This window comes from Hypanus sabinus, chromosome X2 (genome assembly GCF_030144855.1).
Source record: "Hypanus sabinus isolate sHypSab1 chromosome X2, sHypSab1.hap1, whole genome shotgun sequence".
In the NCBI taxonomy this organism is placed as follows: Eukaryota; Metazoa; Chordata; class Chondrichthyes; order Myliobatiformes; family Dasyatidae; genus Hypanus; species Hypanus sabinus.
This window is the reverse complement of record NC_082739.1, coordinates 27,925,447-27,949,671: the sequence shown is the minus strand read 5'-3', so window position 1 is coordinate 27,949,671 and position 24,225 is coordinate 27,925,447. Positions and strand designations below refer to the sequence as shown.

The 24,225-nt window shown below is 44.5% G+C and overlaps 1 protein-coding gene across 2 annotated transcripts in view; it reads left to right on the top strand.

Moving 5' to 3' along the window:
- Positions 1-24,225, top strand: part of siae (sialic acid acetylesterase) — a 66,111-nt gene that overhangs the window by 12,146 nt on the left and 29,740 nt on the right. The window contains exon 3 of one of the 2 annotated variants that reach the window (XM_059957132.1): positions 11,409-11,515. In XM_059957132.1, coding sequence (XP_059813115.1) covers positions 11,409-11,515 — 107 coding nt within the window. Of the gene's footprint in view, positions 1-11,321; positions 11,516-24,225 lie in introns of both variants that reach the window. The other variant, XM_059957130.1, reaches the window with a different exon arrangement.

Genomic DNA, 24,225 nt, shown 5'->3' with positions numbered 1-24,225 from the left:
TGGGTTACTGGCACTGAACATAGGTCTGTGGTGCAGAAGGGAAAGGGGGAGAAGAGGGGAGCGGTAGTGATAGGGGACTCTATAGTGAGGGGAACAGACGGGAGATTCTGTGGACGTGAATGGGACACCCAGATAGTATGTTGCCTCCCAGGTGCCAGGGTCAGGGACATCTCAGATCACATCCAGAACAGTTTAGAGAAGGAGGGAAAGCAGCCAGAAGTCTTGGTACATATTGGTATCAATGACATAAGAAAAAACAAAGAGGTCCTGAAAAGAGAATTTAGAGAACTAGGTAGAAAGCAGTTAAATGCATGGTTGAGAAGCTGGTGCAGTCATCAAGGCATCAGGTTCTTGGATCATTGGGATATCTTTTGGGAGAGGTATGACCTGTTCAAAAGTGACGGGTTGCACCTGAACCCGAGGGGAACCAATATTCTCACAGGCAGGTTTGTTAGAGGTGTTGGAGGGGGTGTAAACTAATTTGACAGGGGTGTGGGAACCAGAGTGAAGAGACTCAGGATAGGATAGATGGTAAAAACCAAAAATAGTGTGCATTCAGACTGTCAGGAAGGTCAGGCAGATGATAGGACAAAATTGCAGCCAGCAGGGTGAGTATCCGCGCATTAGGGATGCAAAATCATAAAGGGTAGCAAATACAGTACTCAAAGTGTTATATCTTAATGCACAGAGTATAAGAAATAAGGTGGATTATTTTGTTGCATTATTAAAGATTGTCTTGTATGGTATGGCCATCAGTGAATCGTGGCTGAAGGATGGTTGTAGTTGGGAGCTGAATGTCCAAAGTTACATATTTTATCAGAGGGATAGGAAGGTAGGCAGAGGCGGTGGTGTGGCTCTGCTGGTAAAGAATGGCATCTAATCAGTAGAAAGATGTGACATAGGTTTGGAAGATGTTGAATCCTTGTGGGTTGAGTTAAGAAACTGCAAGGGTAAAAGGACCCTGATGACAGTAATATACAGTTCTCCCAACAGTAGCTGGGATGTGGACCACAGATTACAACAGAAAATAGAAAAGGCGTGTCAAAAGGGCACATCATATGATAGTCATGGGAGATTTCAACAGGCAGGTCAAAAGGGAAAATCAGGTTGGTTATTGAATATGTAAACTAGTATAACTGTGGCTGTCAGGGGAAGTCAAAGCTATTGTAAAAGCAAAAGAGAGGGCATACAACAACACAAAAATTAGTGGGAAAATAGGGAAGCTTTTAAAAGCCTACAGAAAGCAACTAGAAGAATCATTAGAAGGGAAAAGATGAAATATAAAAGCAAACTAGGAAACAGTATGTGTGGATAATAAAAGCTTTTTCAAGTATGTAAAGAATAAAAGAGAGATGAGAGTGGATATAGGATCGCTAGAAAATGAGGCCGAAGAAATAATAACGGGGGACAAAGAGATGGCAGATGAACTAAATGAGTATTTTGCATCAGCCTTTACTATGGAAGACACTAGCAGTGTGCCAGATGTTGTAGTGTGTGAGGGAAGAGAAGTGGGTGCAGTTACTATTACAAGGGAGAAGGGGCTCAAAAAGCTGAAAGACCTAAGGGTACACAAGTCACCCGGACCAGATGAACTGCACCCTAGTGTTCTGAATGAGGTAGCGTTAGAAATTATGGTGGCATTAGAAATGATCTTTCAAACATCATTAGAGTCTGGCATGGTGCCAGAGGACTGGAAAATTTCAAATGTCACTCCACTTTTTAAGAAAGGAGGAAGGCATCAGAAAGGAAATTATAGACCAGTTAGCCTGACCTCAGTGATTGGGAAGATGTTAGAGTCAATTGTTAAGGAGGAGGTGATGGAGTACTTGGTGACACAGGACAATTAGGACAAAGTCAGAATGGCTTCCTTCAGGGAAAATTTTGCCTGACGTATTTGTTGGAATTCCTTGAGGAGATTACAAGTAGGATAGATAAAGGGGATGTAGTGGATGTTGTTTATTTGGACTTTCAGAAGGCCCTTTGACAAGGTGCCACACATGAGGCTGCTTACGAATTTAAGAGCCCATGATATTACAGGAAAGTTACTAACATGGTTAGAGCATTGGCTGATTGGTAGGAGGCAGCGAGTAGGAATAAAAGGATCCTCTTCTTGTTGGCTGCCAGTGACTGGTGGTGTTCTGCAGGAGTTGATGTTTGGACCACTTCTTTTTATGCTGTATATCAATGATTTAGATGATGGAATAGATGGCTTTGTTGCCAAGTTTGCAGATGATACGAAGATTGGTGGAGGGGCAGGTAGTGTTGAGAAAACAGGTGGGCTGCAAAAGGACAGATTAGAAGAACGGGCATGAAAGTGGCCAATGAAATACAATGTTGGAAAATGCATGGTCATGCACTTTGGTAGTAGAAATAAATGTGCAGACTATTTTCTAAATGGGGGAAAATCCAAAAATCTGCAAAGGGACTTAGGAGTCCTTGTTCAGAACACCCTAAGCATTAACTTGCAGGTAGAGTCAGTGGTGAGGAAGGCAAATGCAATGTTAGCATTCATTTCAAGAGGTCTAGAATACAAGAGTAGGGATGTGATGCTGAGGCTTTATAAGGCACTGGTGAGGCCTCACCTTGATTATTGTAAATAGTTCTGGACTCATCTTAGAAAAGATGTGCTGGCATTGGAGAGGGTCCAGAGGAGGTTCACAAGGATGATTCTGGGAATTAAAGGGTTATCTTACGAGGAACATTTGATGGCTCTGGGTCTGTACTCGTTGGAATTTAGAAGGATGGGGGGGGGGGGGTCTCATTGAAACCTTTTGAACGTTGAAAGGCCTAGACAGAGTAGATGTGGAAAGGATGTTTCCCATTGTGGGGGAGTCTAGGACAAGAGGGCACAGCCTTAAGATAGAAGGGTGTCCATTTAAAATAGCGATATGGAAAAATTTCTTTAGTCTGATGGAGGTGAATTTGTGAGATTGATTACCACAGGCAGCTGTGAAGGCCAGGTTGTTGGGTATATTTAAGGCCAAGCTTGATAGGTTCTTGATTGAACATGACATTAAAGGTTACAGGAAGAAGGTCGGGGAGTGGGGAGGGAAAAAAAAGGATCAGCTATGATTAAATGGCAGCACAGACGCGATGGACCAAATGGCCTAATTCTACTATGTTATATGATCTTATGATCTTATAGAGAGGTAGTTACACCCAAGGTGCAGGACACAGGAGACTGGGTGACAGTCATGACAGGGAAGGGGGTTAAGGAGCCAGTGCAGAGAACCCCTGTGGCCATCCCACTCAAAAGCAGGTATACCACTTTGGATACTATTAGGGGGATGGGGGGGGGTGACTTAACAGAGGAAAGTCAGAGCAGTCAGATTTCTGGCATTGAGTCTGGCTCTGTGACTCAGAAGGGAAGTGGGGAGAAGTGGACACTGTGGTGATAAGGGATTCATTAGGGGAACAGAAAGGAGGTTCTGTGGATTGCAAATGTCACTTCACTATTCAATAAAAGACGGAGGCAGAAGAAAGGAAATTACAGGCCATTTAGCTGGACCTTAGTGGACTGGAAGGTGTTGGAGTCGATTGTTAAGGATGTGGTGTCTGGGTATTTGGAGGCACATGATAAAATAGATGAAATTCAGCATGGTTTCCTTTAGGGAAAATCTTGCCTAACAAATCTGTTGGGAGTTTTTTGAGAAAATAACAAGCAGGATAGACAAAGGAGAATCGGTGAATGTTGCGTATTTGGAATTTCAAAAACCCTTCAACTAGCTGCTGCACAGGAGGCTACTAAACAAAATAAGAGCCCAGTGTATCACAAGGAAGGTACTAGCACGGATAAAGCATTGGCTGATTGGCAGGAGACAAAGAATGTAAATAAAGGGAGCCTTTTTGGATTGGCTGCCAGTGACTAGTGGTGTTCCACAGGAGTCTCTGTTGGGACCGATTCTTTTTATGTTGCATGACATCGATTTGGCTAATGACATTGATGGCTTTGTTGCAAAGTTTGTGGATAATATTGTTATGAAGGATGAATAACTCTGATGGGCAGAAGGGTGCAGAGTGGCCCACGCCCCCCCTCTTTTTGGAGAATCGCAAATCGCTACTATTTCGATGCTGCTAACAAGAGAGACAAAAGGAAATCTGCCAGGACAGTTGTTATTGATAACAGCTCATGAAAGAGAATGAGAGAGAGACACAGCTAAGATGGAACGTCTCCTACTGACAAAAGAGGAGATTTACTGCTATTGTCTTGTGGAGAAGGATTGTTTACTTGGGACTGTTCTATTCATTGAAATCCCTCAGGGGACAGCCAGAGTGGGTTGGTTTGATGGGTTAAGTCATTCAAACCTGATTGACACCTGAGACCCTGTGAGTGGGGATAAAATTGAGGTCTGGGGTGTTACCCCTCAGACGCACCAGGAGAAACGCTAGTGAGCAGCAGAAACCCACGAGACAGTGTGGGACATTGGAGACCGAACAAAGGGTCAGTCAATTTTAACTCACAGTGTTTATAGCGAGACTGGTGGGGGCTTGTGTGTGTGTCCACCCTTGCCTGGGTGACGAGTCCACCAGGAAGAATGGTCTAGCTAAAGGACGGAGGGGTCATACGTGAATGGCCACAACGACAACACATCGACGGATCAAAATCGTAAAGGAAGGTTGGCAAAGACCATAGCTGTTACTGTTTGTTCACTCTCTTTCTCTTGTCTCGCTCTCTGTCTCCAACAATTGCAACACATCGACCGACAACTACCGCAGCCTGCATGAACTGAACTGAACTTTATATTTCCATCTGACAATTCATTATCCCCTAGACAATGATAGAGTTTATTTTATTATTGATTATTATTATACCTGCACTTTTAGGTTTAGTATTGCTAATGTATATTATCTGTATATTTGCATTGATATTGTTTTGTATATTTTTACAAATAAATACTGTTGAAAATAGCATCACCAGACTCCAACAGACACTTCTATCTTTGCTGGTAAGACACCCAGTTATGGGGTACGTAACAAATTGGGGGCCTCATCTCGAGATTTGAAACCAAATTGAGGGGCCAGTGAATCGGGCTATAAGTCCAAACTTGGATCTGGTTGTGTGGGTAACCAGACGGGAAACCAGCAAAGATGGACGTAGGCGAATTTACACAAAACCCGACTTTGAAGGCGCTAGAGGATGCCACAAAGACGGACTTGGTAAATATTGCGAAAGGATTAAATCTCACAGAGGTGAAGTCGTCAATGAAAAAGTGGGAGATGTAGAGGGCCATACCTCAGTATTGATAAGGATGTGTTTCCGGCTGAGGTATTGGAACTTATCCCTGAAAAGGTACCAGCTATTGGGACGGCTCAGGTAGAGTTGGAAAAATTGAGGCTGGATGCAGAACAGAAGAAAAGGGAGTATGAGCTCCAGCTAAAGGAGTTAGAGGCGAAAAGGGAGAAGGAAAGAGCTGAAAAACAGAGGGAGTATAAGGAGAAGGAGAAACAGAGGCAGCATGAGCTGGAAATGGAGAAGTTAAAGCAAGAGAGAAGAGTCCCAGGGGCAGACCGAGAGGTTTAATGTTAGTAGGGAGTTTAGGTTAGTACCTCCGTTCGAGGAGACGGATGTTGATAGTTATTTCTTGCTTTTTGAAAAGGTGACAGTGAATCAGAAGTGGCCCAGAGATCAGTGGGTGGCGTTGTTACAAAGTGTGTTAAAAGGGAAAGCACAACGGGCATATGCGGCATTGTCCATGGACGTGTCTGCGGATTATGAGGAAATAAAGTGGGCCATCCTTCGGACCTATGAGTTAATCCCTGAAGCATATGGACAAAAGTTCAGAGATTTAAAGAAAGTGTGGAATCAGACGTATGCAGAGTTTGCCTATGAGAAGGGTGTGCTCTTGGATCGTTGGTGTGCAGCAGAAAAGGTGGAGGAGGATTTCCGGCATTTCAGAGAGTTAATTCTGATTGAGGAATTTAAAGATTGTGTTTCGGATGATATCCGGATGTATTTGAATGAGAAGCCGAATAAGTCTATATCAGAATTTGCCAGGTTCGCAGATGAATATGCCCTAACCCACAAGACAAAGTTTTCCTCGAATAAGAGTTACCAGAAAGACCGTAGCGACGGTAGAGAAAGCCTGCCGGTAGAGAAAGGCAGGCTGGCAGGAGGGTTCCTGGCCTGACCTGTTTTAATTGTGGAAAGGTTGGTCATATTGCATCTAAGTGCTTTGCTCCGAGGAAGGAGACAGGAAAAGGGAAAGCAGTAGTCCCTACAGGGTGTATTGAGTCGATCAGCAAATCGACGAGAAAGGCCAAGGTAGATAAAATACGAGAGGGGCGTGAGAAATTTATTTCAGAAGGGACCGTGTCTGTGAAAGAGGGAGAAACCCCAGCTCCAGTGAGGATCTGGAGAGATACTGGGGCTGATCAGTCATTGATTCTAAGTAAGGTACTAGATTTTGGTCCTGAGACTGGAGAGGTAGTTTTGAGAGGCATAGGAAAAGGGACAGAAGCTGTACTTTTGCATGGGATCAGTATAAATTGTGATCTGGTATCTGGACCAGTTGAAATAGGGGTGCGGTCAGAATTACCGAGAGACGGTGTGGACGTCCTTCTTGGTAATGATTTAGCAGGGGGTAAGGTGTGTTCAGCCGTGAAGCTGACGAGTAAGCCTGTAAGTGTTGAGGACCCGTCCCTAGATTCCAAGATCTATCCCGTATGCGCGATCACTCGCGGCATGTCGAGAAAGGCAGCTGAGAAAGAGACCAGTTTAAATGAGTCCAGTGTCGATTTGGCTGAGACGTAGACGTTGGCTGGTCGGAGTGATGTCAAGGCGTGTTCCAGATGGAGTCGGAGTCAGAGAAGGAGTCAGGGTGTGTGAAATGTAGAAAAGTTGGAGCAGAGGAGTTTTGGAGCCTGCCCACCTAAACAAAGAGCGATGTTGGATTGATCTAAGTGCCAGGCCGACTTGGAAAGGCTGGGTAAGACCTGAATGTGACAGTGGGGTCCAGGTCTAAAGTGTGTCGACATGGCGGGGCCCAGGTCCCAGTTCAGAAGACAATTTAAATGCCAGGCCAGATGGACTGAAAAGGCAGGGTGTTGGGACTGGAGGTGAGGGTCGGGCCATTTCTGCTCCGTGACGTTTTCTCCGCTGTCCTCGTGCTGAGGCTGTGAGACTGCTCCGGCTGCTTTGGGCTTTGTGTCTGTGAGCTTCGTGACAATTTGTCCTGCTTGTGTATGAACTGACGATGAAACTATGGACCTGCTTACTTGCTGGTCGAAAGCCGCTTCCGCTGTGTTAGTCATTGATTGCCCTGTTAAAAATTTGTGGCCACTCTTTCCCTATGGTGGGAACTAATATCGATTCCCTTAGATTACCTACTCGCAAAGAAAGATAGCTCTTGGTCAAACATGCTGCAGCTACGTTCCTGACGAGTCAGGGAACATCACTTACCTGGCTGGTCACATCTGAAAGTCAGTGTATAAGATTAAGAGGGGGACCAACTCATTGGCTATGACACTCTGGGGGTAGGCTGGTGTCCTTTTGGGGAGCAGGGAAGCTGGTGGACTATTGTAGTAACTAGGTTGTGATTATTGGGTTTATAGTACCGGGTATTGTACTTTTGTGTTTGATATGTGATTTAGTGGGGTGTTTGCGAGGGTCATACCAGTCTGAGGTTCGAATTGTCTCGATGTTGTGACTTTTGAGGGGTGGCATGTCATGTGGAAGGTGGGGTTGGCTTATTTGCCAGTTGAAAGCTGCTACTGCCATGTCGGTCATTGATTGGCCCGTTTAAAAGCTGTGGCTGCTCTTTCCCATTGGTTGCCTTGTGCGCCACAGCACTGGCGTCTGGTTTCAGGTACCTCAGAGGTATAAGATTGGCACATGCAGGAGACTCGGTCTTTTTTCCTTGTCCCCAGGCCATGCTTCACAGAACCATTGGAAAGTTTGCTGCAGACACGCACACTTAGTTAAGTGTCTGTTGAATATTCAGCTTTGTAATCTCTGTAACTCATGGATTTAGAGGATTGGTCAAATCTTTTACTGTTTGTAAATAAGTTATTAACATGCTTATTCGTAACTAGTGTTCATAATCTGTCTCACTCACGAAAGCTGTGAACCTGCTTCCATGCGACATGTACATTCTTTGAACTTTGAATGTGATGTTAAAAGGACTAGAAAATAAAAGCAAGAATCTAGTGCTGAGGCCCTGTAAGACACTGGTGAGGCCTCACTTGAAGTATCGTGAGCAGTTTTGGGAAAAGATGTGCTAACATTGGAAAAGGTTCAGAGGAGTTTCATGAGAAAGATTCTACAATGAAAGAGTTATCATATGAACAGCGATGGAAGACTGGCCTGTACTCACTGGAATATAGAAGAATGGGGGGAGGGCAATCTCATTGAAACCCATCGAATGTTGAAAGGCTTTATAGAGTGGAAAACAAGAGTATGTTTCCTTTGGTTAGGGAGCCTAGGACCAAAGGCACAGCCTCAAAACAGCAGGACATCCCTTTGGAACAGAGATAAGGATGAATTTCTTTAGCCAGAGGGTGGTGAATCTGTGGAATTCAGTGCCACAGGTGGCTGTGGAGGCCAGTTCACTGGGTGCATTTAATGCAGAGGTTGATAGGTTCATGATTTATTAGAGCGTGAAAGGTTGCAGAGAGAAGGCAGGAGGATGGATCAGCTATGATGAAATAGTGGAGCAGACTTGATAAGCCAAATGGCCCAATTCTGCTCCTTTTTTTATGGCCTTTGTAGTCATCGCCTTAATGAAGTGCTTCAAAAGGTTGGTTATGGCTGGAATTAACTTCTGTCTGATAAAGGAGCTGGACCCACTGCAATTTACCTTCTGCCACAACAGGTCTATGGTGTATGCAATCTCACTGGCTCTCTACTCAGCTTTGTAGACAACAGTAAAGCATGTCAGATTGCTGTTTATCGATTACAGTTTGGTGTTCAACACCATCAGCCCGTCCGTGCTAATCAACAAGCTTGAAACCCTGGGCCTCCATACCTCCCTCCTCGACTTCCTTATTGGGAGACTACAGTTGGTGTGGATTAGTAATAACTTCTCCTCCTCGCTGACTCTCAACACAGACACACCTCAAAGATATGTGCTTGGCCTACTGCTGTACTCTCTATACATTCATGACTGTGTGGCAAAGCACAGCTCAAATGCCATCTATAAATTTGGAGTTGACACTATTGTTAGTAAAATCTCAGATGGTGATGAGGAGGCCTACAGGAGCGAGATAGATTGGCTGGTTGGCAGGGTGATTAGTTTTTAAGTTCCTGGGTGTCAACATCTTGGAGGATCTATCCTGGATCCAACACAACGATGCAATCATGAAGAAGGCACACTAGTGGCTCTACTTTGTTAGGACTTTGTGAAGATTTTGTACGCCACCAAAGATTCCTGTAAATTTCTGTAGATGTAAGGTGGAGGGCATTGCACCTCGGCCTGGGACAGTGGCTCCAATGCACAAGATCGAAAGAGGCTGCAGAGGGTCGTGGACATCACGGGCAACTCTCCCCATCAGTGAGGACATCTTTAACAGGCGGAGCTTCAAGAAAGTGGCTTCCATCATTAAAGCCCTGCAGCACCTGAGACATGACCTCTTTTCATTACTATCGTCAGGGTACAGGAGCCTTAAGACCCATACTCAATGATTCAGCAAAAGCTTCTTTCCCTCCGCCATCAGTTTTCTGACCAGTCCATAAACCCATAAACTCATTACTCTTTTTGTTTGCTCCACTTATTTTGTAATTTTATGTCTTTGCACTGCACTGCTGCTGTAAAACAACAAACTTCATGTCATAAAACAGCGATAATATACCTGATTCTGACTGAGAGATTGGATGGGCTGGGTTTATTCTCACTGAAATGTAGGAGAACCAAGAGTTGACCTTGTAGAGGTTTATAATATTATGAGGGGCATAGATAGGACAGATAATTAGTCCTTTTCTTAAGGATGGGGGGTGTCTGATGCCAGAGGGCACAGGTGGGAGAGGGTTATGTTTTTCAGAAGGTAGTGGTTATTTTGCTGCAAGAGGAGGAGGAGATTATTTATGTAAACTATTTGGAAGTACATGAAAAGGGCAAGGCTAGTAAATTTGCAGATGTTATTAAAAGTAGGTGGTATGGTAGACAGTGAAGAAGGTTATTAAAAATTACAGGGGAATCTTGATCATCTGGGTATGTGGGCTGAGAATTGGCAAGTGGGTTTCAATTCGAAGGTGTGAAGTGTTGCAGTTAGTGAAGTCGGTCTATGGTAGGATTTATACGGTGAATGAACGGGTCCTGGGGGGTGTTGTAGAATAGAGGGACAATAGAGATTGTTCACTGAAAGTAGTGTCAGAAGTACGCAGGGTGGTGAAAAGGCATTTAGCGTGCTGGCCCTCAGTCAGGACATTGAGTAGAAGCTTTGGCATGTTATGTCGCAGTTGTACAAGATGTTGGTGAGGCAGACTCGGAGTACTGTGTGCAGTTTTAGTCGCCCACTTAAATGAAAGACATCACTCAACTGAAAAGAGTGCAGAGATTTATGAGGATACTGCCAGGATTCAAGAGCCTGAGTTATAGGAAGATGTTGGACAGTCTAGGACTTTATTCCTTGGAACATAGGAGGTTGAGGGTGACTTTACGAAGGTATATAAAGTCATGAAGGATATGGATAGGGTGAATGTACATAGTATTTATCCCAGGGACGAGGAACCAAAAATTTGAGAGTGTAAGTTTCAGATGTAAGATTCAAAAGGGACAGCTTCTTCGTATATGGGACAATCTGCCAGAGAAAATAAGAACATAGGGTGAATGCATGCAGTCTGTTTCCCCTCACGTTGGATGAGATTAAAACTGGAGGTCATAGGTTTAGGGTGAAAGGTGAAATATTCTATGGAAATTTGAGGTGATTTTGTTTTCACTCCATGGTGTGAGTGTGAACTGAGCTGCTCGCTGAAATGGTAGATGCGGGATCAATTGTAACATTTAAGAGGTTTGTATCAGCATATGGATGAGAGGTCCAGGTGGGCAGATCAGGTTTGCATGGACTGAAGGGACTGTTTATGTGCTGTATTGCTGTATGACTACGTTTAAAAGACATTTGGATGAGTACATGAATAAAAGCAGTTCAGAGGGCAAATGGGACTCATTGGGTGGGCATCGTGGTTAGCATTGATGAGTTGGGCCAAAGAGCTTGTTTTCTTGTTGTCTGACTCTGTGACTTACTTAGAAGGTAGTAACCATGGTATTGTACTTGTGTTGGGCTCTGAATGAGGGGAGGAGGGTTTGTGGTGCCTATTATGCCATGAATGCACAGCTCCCACTACACTCTCGTGGGCTTTTCAGTAATATTTCTGCTTTTATTTTCAGTTGTATCTCCTGGTGGTGGTAATGTTGGTGTCTGGAAAGTTCTGCTCCATCCTTTTCGTTCAGGTGGTCCGTTTTCAATTACTGCAGAGCAGAAGATTGCTGAGGCTGTGGACAAGATTATTTTAGAAGATGTGTTTTTTGGAGATGTCTGGCTGTGTAGCGGGCAAAGCAATATGGAGATGACAGTGTTACAGGTAATGTTCCTTCTGTTTTATGAGTTCTGTGACAACCAATTTAAACTTGGTTTAAAACTAAAACTTGGTAGAGGATGGGAACCAAAACACCCTGTCAGAAAAAGGGAGGGATTGAGAGGAAGGTAGATGTCATGACCAGTAAATCTGTATTGAAGAACAAGCAGGAGCAAGGTCACAGACACAATAGAAAGGTTGAAGTTTGTTTATTTTAATGCTGGGATTATTAAGGGTAAGGGGAGATGAATTTAGAACATGATATTGTGGCCTTTATAGAGACTTGGTTGGGAGAGGGACAGGACTGGATACTTAATGTTCTGGACTTTCAATGTTTTAGAAAAGATAGAAAGGGAGATAAAGGGGGGGGGGGTAGGGAATTGTACTATTAATCAGGGGCAATGTCACAGCTGCACTCAGCGGGCCACAATGGAAGGCTCATCTACACAGTCTATATGGGTAGAACTCAAAAATAGAAAAGGTTCAATCACTCTAATGGGATTATACCACGGAACTACAAAAGCCAGTGTAATATTGTGGACAAATAGGCAGGCAGATTAGGGATGGGTGTAAAAACCACAGGGTTGTTGTCAATGGGTGACTTCAACTTCCCCAAAATAGGCTGGGACCTCCTTAGTGCAAGAGGTTTGATGGGGTAAAATCAAAGAAAGGATGTTCTGGCATTAGGAGGTTCAGAGAATAATCATGGGAATGACAAGTTTAACATATGATGAACTTTTGATGACTGGGTCTATACTCACTAAAGTTCAGAAGAATGGGAGCAGGGAATTATTGAAACCTTTCGAATATTGAAGTGCCCAGATAGTGGATGTGCAGAGGATGTTTCTAATAGTGGAAGAGTCTAGGATCAGAGAGCATGGCCTCACAATAGAAGAATGTCCTGTTAGAACAGAGATGAGGAGGAATTTCTGTAGCCAGAGGTTGGTGAATCTGAGGAATTAATTTCCACAGATGACTGGAGATGATAATATCAAGTATGTTCTTGATTGGTAACGGCATCAAAGAATATAGGGAGAAGGCAGGAGAATGGAGTGGAGGAAAATTAAATCCGCCGTAATCAAATGGCAGAGCAGACTTGATAGGTTAAATGACCAAATTCTACTCCAATGTCTTATGTTCTTAGGGAATTTGTTAGGTGTATTCAAGAGAATTTCTTAAATGAGTGTGTAGGTAGTCCAATAAGAGGAGAGGATCATACGGGACCTGGTGTTGGGAAGAGATCCTGACTAGGTGACTGACCTTTCTTTGGGAGAACATTTCATAGAACACTACAGCACAGAAACAGATCCTTCGGCCCATCTAGTCTATGCCGAACCATTAATCCGCCTAGTCCCATCAATCTGCACTTGGACCGTAGTCCTCCTACCCCTCCCATTCATGTACCTATCCAAATTTCTCTTAAATATTTAAATTGAACCTGTATCCATCACTTGCTCTAGCAGCTCGTTCCACACTCTCACCACCCTCTGAGTGAGAAGTTCCCCCTCATGTTCCCCTTAAACATTTCACCTTTCACCCTTAGCTCATGACCTTCAGTTGTAGCTCACGTCAACCTCAGTGGAAAAAGCCTGTTTGCATTTACCCTTTCTATACCACTCATAGTTTTGTATACCTCTATCAAATCTCCCCCAAATCTTCTACGTTCCAAAGAATAAAGTCATGACCTGTCAATCTTTCCTTATAACCCGGGTCCTCCAGTCCCTTGTAAATTTTCTCAGTATTTTTTCAACCTTATTTACATCTTTCCTGTAAGTAGGTGACCAAAACTCCACACAATATTCCAAATCAGGCCTCACCAATGTCTTGTACAATTTCAACATAACATCACATCTCCTGTACTCAGTAAATTGATTTATGAAGGTGAATGTGCCTAAAGGTTTCTTTACAACCCTACCTGCCTGTGATGCTACTTTCAAGAACTTATGGATCTTTACTTCCAGGTTCCTTTGTCTGACCGTAGTGAGTATCCTACCACTCACCATGTAAGACCTACTCTGGCAAGCTTCTTCGCTGTCCACTAAACTCCCAATCTCAGTGTTATCTGCAAATTTGCTGATCCAGTTAACCACATTATCATCCAGATCAGTGATATTAAATGCATACAACAATGGACCCAGCACTGATCCCTGCAGCACACCACTAGTCACAGGCCTCCATTCAGACATCTACTAATACTGTCTGTCCGCGAAGCCAATGTCTAATCTGATTTACTGCCTCATCCTGAATGCCAAGTAACGAAACCTTCTTCACCAATCTTCCATGTGGGACATTGTCAAAGGCCTTACTAAAGTTTATATCCACTGCCTTGTCTTCATCAATTTTCCTGGTAACTTCCTAGAAAAACTAGTGTAAAGAGGGTTTCTTCTTTTTGTTAACTAGCAGGAATGCTAATTTACTGATAACGAGAATGGTATTCCTTTGTAAACCAAATGGGGATTAATGTTCTTTCTTCTGAGTCTGTAAGCTTATGTTGACGGGCTTTTGGGGAGATCGGCACGAGGGGGTCGAGAGAGAGGACGCAATGCTCTAAGCTGGGCGAGGATCGGATCCCAAAGGGGGGGTCCGAGGCCGGGAGATTCTCCGAGGAGGGGGGGGATGAAGCTAGATGTGCTTGGTTGACCACTCGGAGGGTCCTGAGCTGTTTGGAGAGTCCGAGGAGTTCGGAGGGTCCTGAGCTGCGAGTCGAGGAGTTCGGAGGGGATCGAATGGTGGCCAGAAGACTTCAGAAATTGAGCTCCAACGGCTGTGCACGAAGTGGTTTGGACTTTGATAAGTTTGGCGCCTTTTCTTTAATTTTCTCTTCATATATACTGTATCGTTATTAATCACTTAGTTATAGTAACCTTTATAAATTGTACTCATTTAATCGCATATGGTGTACTGTCTGTTTTTGGGCGAGGCGGGGACATCACACAGCATCCACACCAGCTGATTACCCAGTTTGACGGGGCCGCAGGCTGCTCCCCCTGGACGAGAATGAGCTGAGCGAGCCTGAGGTGACCCAGGGGGTTACACTAAGATTGGTTAGGTATGACCTACCATGCACAAAGCCATGTTGACTATTCCTAATCAGTCCCTGTTTATCCAAATACTAACATATCTGGTCCCTTAGAATACCTTCTAATAACTTTCCCTCTACTGATGTCAAAGTCACCAGCCTGTGATTTCCTGACTTCTTAGCTTTAAAAAATTTTTTTTTTTATCTACAATGAAAAAAACAGTAAAAAAGAAGTTTGCACAGTGGAAAACAAACATATCGAATGTGCAGTTCACAACAGTTAAAGAAAAGCACCCATGGTAGAATCATATATAGTTACCACCCCACCCTCCCATTCCCCAACTCCAAGCCAACCTTACAATAGAGAGAAAAGTTAGAGTGTATTCATAAAAAGGTATATTGCCTGCTACCTGGGCTATTATACCATATGTTTACACATCAGATACCGTAAATCTTAACCGAAAGCAGCTGCAAGGGATTTATATGCTTAAGAGAAAAAAAGGGATGGACCTTTAATCTAAGCGGGAATTATGAAAACATTCAAGAAAAGGTCCCCTCACCCTTTGGAACTTTATGTCCTAATTAAGAAGTGAATAATGAATCTTTTCAAGGTCTGAACAGGACATAATGTCTCTGAGCCACTGAGCATGAGTGGGCCACTCATTCTTAGTTTTTCTTAAACAACAGAACAACATTAGTTATCCTCCAGTCCTCTAGCACCCCACCCGTGGCTGAGAATGTTGTAAGCTAGAGCTCTTGCAATGTCTGCACAGGGTCCCCTCGAGGGTACATCTTGTTCAGCCCTGTGGATTTGTCCACCCTAATTTGCCTCAAGACAGCAGACCCTGTAATCTGTATAGGGTCCATGACCTTGCTGCTGCTTTGCCTCACTTCTGTGGACTCTGTGTCCATATCCCAAGTAAATACAGATGCAAAAAATCAGTTTAAAATCTCTCCCATCTCTTCTGACTCCACACATAGATAACCTCTCTGATTTTGCAGAGGACCAATTTTGTCCCTTACTGTACTTTGGCACTTAACACATCTATAGAAGCCCTTAGGATGCTCCTTTACCTTGTCTGCTAGAGCAAACTCGTGCCTTCTTTTATCCCTCCTGATTTCCTCAAGTCTTCTCTTGCAATTCTTGTACTCCTCAAGTACCTCATTTGTTCCTGCTGGCCTATACCTGCTAGGAATCTCCTTTTTCTTAACTAGGGCCTCAATATCTGTGAAAAGCCTAGGTTCCCTAGGTTGTTATCCTTGCCTTTTATTCTGACAGGAATGTACAAACTTTGTACTCTGTAATTTTCACCTATCCTTTTCCATATTACCTTGAAACTAATGGCATTATGATCACTAGATGCATAGTATTCTCCAACACAAACTTCTGTCACCTGTTCTGTCTCATTCCCTAAAAGGAGATCAAGTATCACATACTGTCTTGTTGAGACTTCTACGTTCTGATTAAGGAAACTTTCCTGAACACATTTGACAAACTCTTTCCTTTTACAGTATGGAAGTCCCAGTCAGTCTGTGGAAGGTTAAAATCACGACTATCGAAGGATGAGGCAACTGTGGCTCACAAGAGAATTCAAATACAGCATAAAAGCAAATGAGAGGGACATAGATCAGTTGGAGTGTTGGGCAGAGCAAAGGTAGATGGAATTTAATTCGGAGAAATATGAGGTAATGCACCATCAGCAGTAAAATTTTGGTAGGATGCAGTAAATGGAGGTATCTTAGGAGCACTGATGTAGTACTTGGATAGAGAGGGACTGGTTAAGGATTTTCTGTATGGCTTTATGCATGATAGGTCATGCCTAACAAATCTTGGAGTTTTTCGAGGATGTTACCAAGAATGTTGATGAAGGCAAGGATATAGATGTTGTCTACATTGACTGCAGCAAGGCATGGTCCTGCATGGGAGGTTGGTCAGGGAGGTTCAGTTGCTTGGCACTCAAGATCAGGTAGCAAATTGGATTAGACACTGGCCTGTTTGTCATCAATATCAATGATCTGGATGATGATATGGTTAACTGGATTAGCAAATTTGTGGATGACACCAAGATTGGGGGTGTAGTGAACAGTGAGGAGGACTTAAAAAGTAGGCTTAAAAATAAGAGATGGAATTTAACACAGACAAGTGTGAGAGTGTTGCGCTATGGATGGACAAACGCCTGCAAGACTTACACAGTGAGTAGTAGGGTACTGAGGAGTGTGGTAGAATAGAGGGATCTGGAAATACAGATCCATGATTCCTTGAAAATGGTGTCACAGGTAGATAGGGCCATAAAGAAGGCTTTCGGCACTTTGGCCTTCATAAATCAATGCCCTGAGTACAGGAGATGTTATGTTGAAATTGCATAAGATGTTGGTGAAGCCTAATTTGGAGTATTGTGTGCAGTTTTGGTCACCTACCTACAGGAAAGATGTAAATAAGGTTGAAAAAGTGTAGAGAAAATTTACAAGGATGTTGCCAGGACTTGGGGACATTAGTTGTAGAGAAAGGTTGACTAGGTTAGGACTTTATTCCCGAGAACATAAAAGATTGAGGGGAGATTTGATAGAGGTATACAAAATTTTGAGGGGTAAAGACAGGGTCAATGCAAGCAGGCTTTTTTCCACTGAGGTTGGGTGAGACTAGAACTAGAGGTCATGGGTTAAGGGTGAAAGATGAAATGTTTAAGGGGAACATGAGGGGGGAATCTTCACTCAGCAGGTGGTGAAAACGTGGAACGAGCTGCCAGCACATGGTGGATGCAGATTCGATTTCAACATTTAAGAGAAATTTGGATAGGTATGTGTTTGGGAGGGGTATGGAGGGCTATGCTCCAGCTCCAGGTTGATGGGACTAGGCAGAATAATAGTTGGACATGAACTAGATGGGCTGAAGGGCCTGTTTCTGCGCTGTTGTGTCCTATGACACAACCTTATGTTTCTTGCAAGAGTCTGCAATCTCCCTACAAATTTGCTGCTTTAAATCCTGCGGGTGGTCTATAATATAATCCTATTAATGTGGTCATACCTTTCTTATTACTCAGTCCTACCCATAAAGCACTTGCTATCTTTACTGAGCACCCCAGTACTTGTGTTTTTGTGTGTACTTAGGTCTCCTGGCTTTGATTCCACTTCAAAGAAATGGCTTTTTGGCAGCAACTCTTCCATGAAGACAAGACTTCTCTGGATTGTAGAGGGGTGTATTTGGGTTTCAGTGGTTTCCGAGATTTCAGATCTGAATTCCTTCCGACTTAGAAGAGATGTCCATTTGGTATATCTCTTGTCTGCTGCACTCAGTTTCTATGGCTGATCACTACATTTCAAGTCCTAAATAAACCTTGCCCATTTCTTTGTGCTTCTTCAGAAGAGCTTGGACAGCACATCTTGGAACTCTTGTCTGCCATAACATTTCTGCTTGAGAGAGACTTCCTTGATGTAGGCAAACCACCTTGTGTCTTGTTGCAATGTTCACTCTTGCTGTGGTATAATAATCGATGATTTGAATGTTAAACTCACATTTGTCAAACCCTTTCCTTTTAGTTTGATTGTCCTTCACTCATTGATTCCTTCCACACCCATTTCTATTCTAGTTAATCAGTTTAGTTCATTCAACTCATTATGTCATTGATCATGAGCATCTGTTTGTTATCTTTGTTTAATCATGCACTGGATGAGATACTTTACTTGATTGTCACCAAACAATTGATACTAGAGCGTACAATCATCACAGCGGTATTTGATTCTGCGCTTTGCACTCTCTGAAGTACAAATCGAAGTAAATATAATAAAAATTTAAATTATAAATCATAATTAGAAAATAGAAAAGGGAAAGTAAGGTAGTGCAAGTCAGGTCTGGATATTTGGAAGGAACGACCCAGATCCGGATTAGGATCCATTCAGCAGTCTTGTTACAGTTTGAAAGAAGCTGTTCCCAAATCTGGCCGTACGAATCTTCAAGCTCCTGAACCTTCTCCCGGAGGGAAGAGGGACAAAAAGTCTGTTGTCTGGGTGGGTCGTGTCGTGGATTATCCTGGCAGCACTGCTTCGACAGCGTGCGGTGTAAAGTGAGTCCAAGGATGGAAGATTGGTTTGTGTGATGTGCTGGGCTGTGTTCACGATCTTCTGCAGCTTCTTTCGGTCTTGGACAGGACAACTTCCAGACCAGATTGTGATGCACCCTGGAAGAATGCTTTCTACAGTGCATCTATAAAAATTAGTGAGGGTTTTAGGGGACAGGCCAAATCTCTTCAGCTTTCTCAGGAAGTAAAGACACTGGTGGGCCTTCTTGGCAGTGGACTCTGCTTGGTTAGACCAAGTCAGGTCATTTGTGATATTCACCCCGAGGAACTTAAAGCTTTTGACCTGTTCCACCTGTGCACCATCGATGTAGATGGGGTCGTGCAGTCTGCTACTCCTTCTGAAGTCAACAAACAATTCCTTCGTCTTGCTGACGTTGAGGGATAGGTTATTGTCTTTGCACCATGCCACCAGGTTCTTAATTTCCTCTCTGTACTCAGACTCATCATTACCCAAGATACGTCCTACAATTGTGGTGTCATCTGCAAACTTATATATTGAGTTTGATGGAAACTTGGCTACCCAATCATGGGTGTACAGTGAGTACAGCAGGGGGCTGAGTACACAGCCTTGTGGGGCACCAGTGCTCAGAGTGATTGTAGAGGAGAGCTTGTCCCCTATTTTTACAGCCTGGGTCCTGTCTGTGAGGAAGTTGAAGATCCAGCTGCAGATCTGAATGCTAAGACCCAGGTTCTGGAGCTTAGGAATCAGTTTATTTGGAATGATGGTATTAAAGACAGAGCTGTAGTCAATGAAAAGGAGCCTTACATATGCGACTTTATTCTCCAGGTGTTCCAAGGAGGAATGTAGTGCCAGAGAGATGGCATCTGCCATTGACCTGTTGCCCCGGTAGGCGAATTGCAAAGCGTTGAGGTTGACCGGCAGGTTACGGTTGATGTGTGCCATAACCAATCACTCAAACCACTTCATAGCAATTGATGTTAGAGCCACAGGTCAATAGTCATTCAGGCATGCCACCTTACTCTTCTTCGGCACCGGGATTATCGTTGCCTTCTTAAAACACGAGGGGTTCTTAGACTGAAGCAGGGAGCAGTTGAAGATGCCAGCAAATACTCCAGCTAGCTCGCTTGCACAGGCCCGGAGAACCCGTCCTGGGACGCCATCTGGGCCCATCACCTTCCTTGGATTTATCTTCAGGAACGTCCTCCTTGGTGACGATGTATCTCGATGCCACCAGGTCCGGTTCATCCGGAGGGGGTGGGACTCTCCTCTTCTGTTCGAATCTTGCGTAGAATACGTTGAGTTCGTCAGGAAGAGAAGCGCTACAGTTATTGATATTCCCAGCCTTTTCTTTGCGCCCAGTGATCTCATTTAGACGCTGCCATAGCCTACTGGCATCCCTCTGGTTAGCCTGGGCTTCCAACTTGGCTAAGTATTGCCTCTTGGCACCCTTAATGGCTTTCCGGAGTTCACGCCTGGATTCCGTGTAGCGACTGGTATCCCCGGACCTAAAATCCACAGCTCTAGCCTTCAAAAGTGGCTGGACCTCATAATTCATCCAAGGTTCCGGTTAGGGAATACTTGGATCATCTTGCGAGACACACAGTCCTCTGTGCATTTCCAGATAAAGTCCATAACAGCTGAGGCTTACTCATCGAGGTTAGCTGCCGAGTCCTCGAATACTGACCAGTCCACCGATTCAAAGCAGTCACAGAGGACCTCATCCATTTCCTCTGTCCAACGCGACACCACTTTTGACACCATGACCTCCCGCTTCAGTTTCTGTTTGTAAGCCGGGAGGAGGAGTACAGCCTGATGGTCCGATTTTCCAAAGTGAGGTCGTGGGACGGAACGGTAGGCATCCTTGACTGCTGTGTAGCAGTGGTCAAGTATACTCAGGCCTCTAGTGGAGCAGGAGACATGTCGGTATAACTTTGACAGGGCTTTTCTGAGGTTGGCCTGGTTAAAGTCCCCGGCTGTAATGAGCAAAGCCTCCGGATACCTGGTCTCAAGTTCACTGATGTTGGCACACAGTGTATTCACAGCACACTCCACGTCTGCCTGGGGGGGAATGTAGACTGCTGTCAGTATGACCGAGGTGAATTCCAGTGGCAGATAGTAGGGACGACACTTCACCGACAGATGTTCCAGGTCCGGACTGCAGGAGCTTGTCAGTGCTTCTGTGTCCGAGCACCACGCAGTGTTGATCAGTAGGCAGACTCCACCTCCCTTCGTCTTGCCCGAAGATGCCGTGCGGTCCATCCGATGGTTCGAAAATCCCTCTGGTCAGATGGCGTAGTCGGGGGTGGCAGGGGAGAGCCAGGTCTCTGTGAAACAGAATACACAGCAGTTCTGCATCTCCCTGCAGTAGGTGAGTCTCCCTTTAAGATCATCCACCTTGTTCTCTATGGCTTGCACATTAGCTAGTAGAACGGTGGGCAGAGGGACCCTAAAGCCCCTCTGCTTCAATCTGACCAGCAGCACAGCTCTTTTCCCACGCTTCCTCGGTAAATAGCACATCTTTCCAGGTTTCCATCGATGCAATGTGTTGTTTGCAGCTCTTTGAGGTTGGTGGACAAGTCCCGCGGGGATCAGTCGGCGGGTCGCATGATCGGGCGCTCCAGGTCGGGCCAAGTGATGGGGGGAGGCTCCGCTGCCACTTCTAACTGCCGGGGGCCCAGGCTGTCGATCGGGTCGGGCCCTGAAGTCGACTCTTAATCCTGGAGGGCCGGGCTGCCGGCTGAAGCAAGTCCGTGAACTGAGTCACGATTGCGGAGGCCTCCACTCCAGCAGAGCTCCGGGCTTGATTTCCGAGGTCAGTGGGCGGAGGCCTCACTTCCGGCAGCTGTGGATGGCCACCAATGGGGCTCTACAGTGGTTGCTCCGGGGAAGTGTCTGGGGTATCTTGAGGTCTCCGACGTCACTTCTGTGTGGTCGTCTGCTTCAGAGAAGTGGTGGTCGGAATGGGCCATGTCTCCAGGCGCTCCGACATGGTAGCAAGCCGCGGATCTCTGGGAACATGGTGGACCTCGGACCAGGCCTCGCTGATCGGGTCCAGGTATGGTCTGGAATTGAAGTGTGTCACTAATGCAGAAGGCAAAATATAAACATCTGAAACAAAATGTAAATAAAAATAAAAATCTTGGGTGCCTAAGACTTTTGCACAGTACCGTATAAGATTATCATAGAAAGACAGACAGCTGGTATCTTTTTCCCAGAGTCAAAATGCCTAATACCAGAGGACATGCATCTAAGCTGGGATGGGGTGGAGGTGTAAATTTAAAGCACTTCCATGTTTCTCTCCACAGTAAATACAAATGAAAAATATTAGGACCTTGCCCACCTTTTGTTGCTCCACACTTAGATGATTACAGACTGCTGGTAAATGGGATGAGTATTGACTGGTACTTGACTGGACACAAAGGGCTGAAAGATTTATTTATGTGCTGCATAACTCTAATCTTAAGAATTTACCAGTAATTGTGTTGGCAGGAATGGAGGTGGCCATTTTGTGAGACTGACCTTGCTGCTGCCATTTTGTGAACTGTTTGGTGAATTGGTTCTTGCTCTGGGATAACTTAATCAGAGCAGTTGAATGTGGACACAATGAGTTTCTGCTAATGATCTGTTAAATTTGAGACCATTCTCAGATAAGAAGCTGCAAAAGGAACAGCCTGTGATCTGGTCTGCTGGCCCCAGTGTCTGGGTGACCTAGAAAGACCTACTCAGTGCTGTATTACTAAATAAATAAATAACTTCCCCATCACTGGTATCAGACTGAACAGCTTGTAGTTCACTGGCTTCTCCTTGCTACCTTTAAACAATGAAGCAACGTTAGCCATCTTTCAGTCTCGGGAACTAACAATGAAACAAATCTCAGCCTTCTAGCCTCCCACACGGTCCAAGGTGCACTTGATCAGGTACTGGGGATTTATCCACTTCATGTACTGTAAGGCTACAAATACCTCCTTCCCAGTAGTAAGAATTTGCTCTGAAACATCTCTATTTTTTCCTTACCTCTTGAGTGATCAAAATTTTCTCCTTAGTAAACACCAAAGAGAAATATTTGTTAAAAATCCCACCCATCTCCTGTAGGTCGCATCATAACCTGCTGGTCTCTAAGGGGACTTACTCTATATCCCTAGCCATCCTTTTTACTCATAACATGGTTATAGAACATCTAGGGATCTTCCTCAACCTTGCCTGCCAGATCCACACCGTTACCTTTTGCCTTCCTGATTTACCCTCTTGTGTACTTGTGATCTTTTTATAGTCATTAAGGGATTTACTCATCCCCAACTTCCTAAACCCAACCGTAATTCTTCCTTTCTCTCGACCAAAGTCTCAACATTTCTCGTCAGCCAGTTCCCTGAATTTCACAGGTTTAGCCTTCATCCTAACAGGAACATACAACCCTTAAACTCCTGGTATCACACTTGTAAGAGTCTCCCATTTGCCATTTAGAGTTCAGAAACAAGTTCTTCAGCCCAACTCATCCGTGCCAAACATAACATCTGCCCTGCAAGTCCCAGTTGCCCACATTCGGCCCATGCTCACCCAAGCTCCTCCCCTTCATGCACTCTTAAATGTGTAATCCTATCTGCCTCAACCACTTCCTCAGGCAGCTCGTTCTGTGTAACAAAGTTACCCCTCAAGTCTCTTTTAATTCTGTTCTCTTTTCATGTATTTGTGCTCTCTAGTTTTGGACTTCCCACCTTCGGAAAAGACTATCACTGTCCACTTTACCGTACCACTCATGATTTTCTAAACTTCTAGGAGGTCACCCCTCATTCTGCTACGCTCCCAGCATGCTAAACACCTCTTCACCACCCTGTCTATTTGCATGGCCACTTGTAATCCTAAGTTTCTCTGATCTACAGCACTCATCACTGTCCTGCCATTCATTATACAATTCCCACCCTCGTTTGACTGTCCAAAATGCAATTCCCTACACTTCTTTAAGTTGAGAACCATTTGCCATTCCTCAGCCCATCTCTCTTTGCAATTTATGGTAACCTGCTTCACTATCAACAGGAAAGAGCCCGCTAATTTACAGTCATCAGCAAACTTGCTAATTGATCCATGTACATTCACATTCAAATCACTTATAAGATAAGATGGCGCTACTGAAGATGTGCGACAGCTTACTGGTAAATCATAAAGCAAGAGAAGCGACGAAAAGCATTAGTTTTAACATCTTTCATGAAGCAAATTGTGGTGAACTGTCGCTGCAGACAGTGAGGAAGCAAGCGGAGGCGAGGCTGGTTTGGGGATGAGGCACAGTGTGTTCGAGCCACCAGGGAAGCAGTCAGGGTATTGCGACCGGAAATGCCGTGAGCAACTTTGGGAGGAGTCAATATGGAAAAGTTTCAATGCCCGTCCACCTAACCCAGGTGTGAGGTTGGATCACTTAAAGTGCTGAGCCGATTTGGTGAGCTTGAGAATGACTTCAGGCATATCGGGGCGCTGGGATCCAGGTCCTAGAACATAGCATTACTTGGTGATTGGACAATTTAACCGCTGGCACAAATAGACTGGAAGCCTGAGTGTCGGGTATGAAGGCGAGGGCCAGGTGATTTCACTCACTCCCCGCAAATGTTTATTCCTTTCTTTGCGGCTCTGATGCTGTGAACTGAGCTGGCTGCTATGCATTCCTGCCCTG